At 39.9% G+C, this 1,805-nt stretch overlaps 1 protein-coding gene across 1 annotated transcript; it reads right to left on the bottom strand.

Moving 5' to 3' along the window:
* Positions 1-203: 203 nt before the first annotated feature.
* Positions 204-1,151, bottom strand: LOC309567644 (olfactory receptor 6N2-like; the record flags this gene model as incomplete). Its single annotated transcript, XM_082273059.1, has 1 exon — positions 204-1,151. One exon carries the CDS (start codon positions 1,149-1,151, stop codon positions 204-206), a length of 948 nt encoding a protein of 315 aa, XP_082129185.1.
* Positions 1,152-1,805: the final 654 nt, after the last annotated feature.

Below are 1,805 nucleotides of genomic sequence, written 5' to 3'. Positions count from 1 at the left end.
GAGAAAAGTGCAATCATCAAACTGTCTATATTGTCTAACAGAGGTATCTGGATCAAAAAACAAAATTGTAAATCTTTTGATGGGTATCACAGTTCCCAAATATGCATTTCAAATTAGAATTCAGCTGTTAGACTGGAATTTACCAGTTCACAGAGTGAGTTTTTTTTGCCAGAAGTGGCTGAAATTAGCTGCCAATCCATTCTTTATTTAAAGCTGTAATCTCTTCTGGAGCACAGTTTACGTTTAAAAGCCACTCTGATCTCCTTGTTCCGTAAGCTGTATATAATAGGGTTCATGATTGGGGTTAGCACAGAATAAATGACTGCCAATACACGATCATAGTACAAAGAGTAACTCGTGGTAAGCCGCACATACATAAACACAATACAGGTAAAAAATAATAATACTACAGTCAGATGAGATATACAGGTAGAGAAAGCCTTTGCTCGCCCAACCGATGTCTTTATTTTGAAGACTGCAATAATGATCCTAATATATGAAATCATTATGAAGAGAAACGTCACCAGGATAATAAAACTATTGATTATGAAATCAGCCAGGACGTTGATGGAGGTGTCTGTGCAAGCCAAGCTGAGAAGTGGTGGAAAGTCACAGAAGATATGTTGAATTTCATTGCTCCCACAAAAAGGAAGCTTAGATATTAGGATTACTTCAGTGATTGGACATAAAAACCCAATAGTAAAACAGAGGGCTACCAACTTTACAGTCAACTTGGAGGTCATGATAGAAGTATAATGCAGTGGTTGGCAAATAGCTAAGTATCTATCATAGGCCATAGTGGTAAGAAGATAACACTCGCTGGCTCCAAGAGAATGGAAAAAATAAGTCTGTAAGAGGCAGCCCTTAAAAGATATGCTTTTTCTTGGCATTAGAAGATTGATCAACATCTTTGGAATTGTAACTGCAGTGTACCAAATCTCCAGGAAAGACAGTATGCTGATGAAGAAAAACATTGGACTGTGGAGTCGTGAGTCCAGCTGTACAATGGAGAATATAATCACATTTCCAGTAATAGTAAGAAGGTAAATGAGAAGAAGACATACAAAAATATATGGACCATATCTGTACAGAGTTGGAAACCCAACAAGGATGAACTCAGTGACACTACTTTTATTCCAGGGTTCCATCATTTAATCTGCAAAGGAAAAAACTTCTTAGAAGGTTGATATTCGTTAGAGGTTCTAAAATACAATTAGATACATGGAAGTGTATGCAAAGCCAAGCCTTTTTGTTTTGGATAGAGTGGGGAAATATTAGAATCTCTGTAGTTTCCCACTCTCTGTTTGTCCTGGTTAGAGTAAATCTTCCAATGAGGTACCTTGTGGTCACAACTTCCTAATAGAGGAATTCCTATCAGGACCTGGCTCACCTGCTGGTGGCACTGTGCTTCCCAGAGCGTAAAGTTGTAGTTCCAGTGTCTACCAGCATGTCTCTACCAGCAGGCAGCAGGTCCCAGTAATCAGTCTCCACCTGATGATGGCAGCTGGGAGGGTACTTAAGTCTCTCCCCCACTATTATACTTTGCATCAGTATTTTGCCTTCTGTACTAAGTCAGATTCTGCTGCCATTTATCTTGCTTCTGATCTTGATTTTGCTCTTTGCCTGCATCCTGTACCCTGCTGCCTTTTATCTGCTCCCCTTGCTCCTGATACCACTCCTGTCCTCCCCCCCCCCCTTCCCTGCATCTCTGGTATTCCCTGTGACCTGTGCTCCTCATCTCTTATATATTGCACATATTGTGTATGTTAGTTGATAGGCTTCCTGTTACTCAGGCATTTGAGTTA

Source organism: Pelophylax lessonae (genome assembly GCF_965119305.1).
Source record: "Pelophylax lessonae genome assembly, chromosome: 12".
Lineage (NCBI taxonomy): Eukaryota > Metazoa > Chordata > Amphibia > Anura > Ranidae > Pelophylax > Pelophylax lessonae.
The sequence above is the reverse complement of the archived record's forward strand: the minus strand, read 5'-3'. Positions and strand labels throughout refer to the sequence as shown.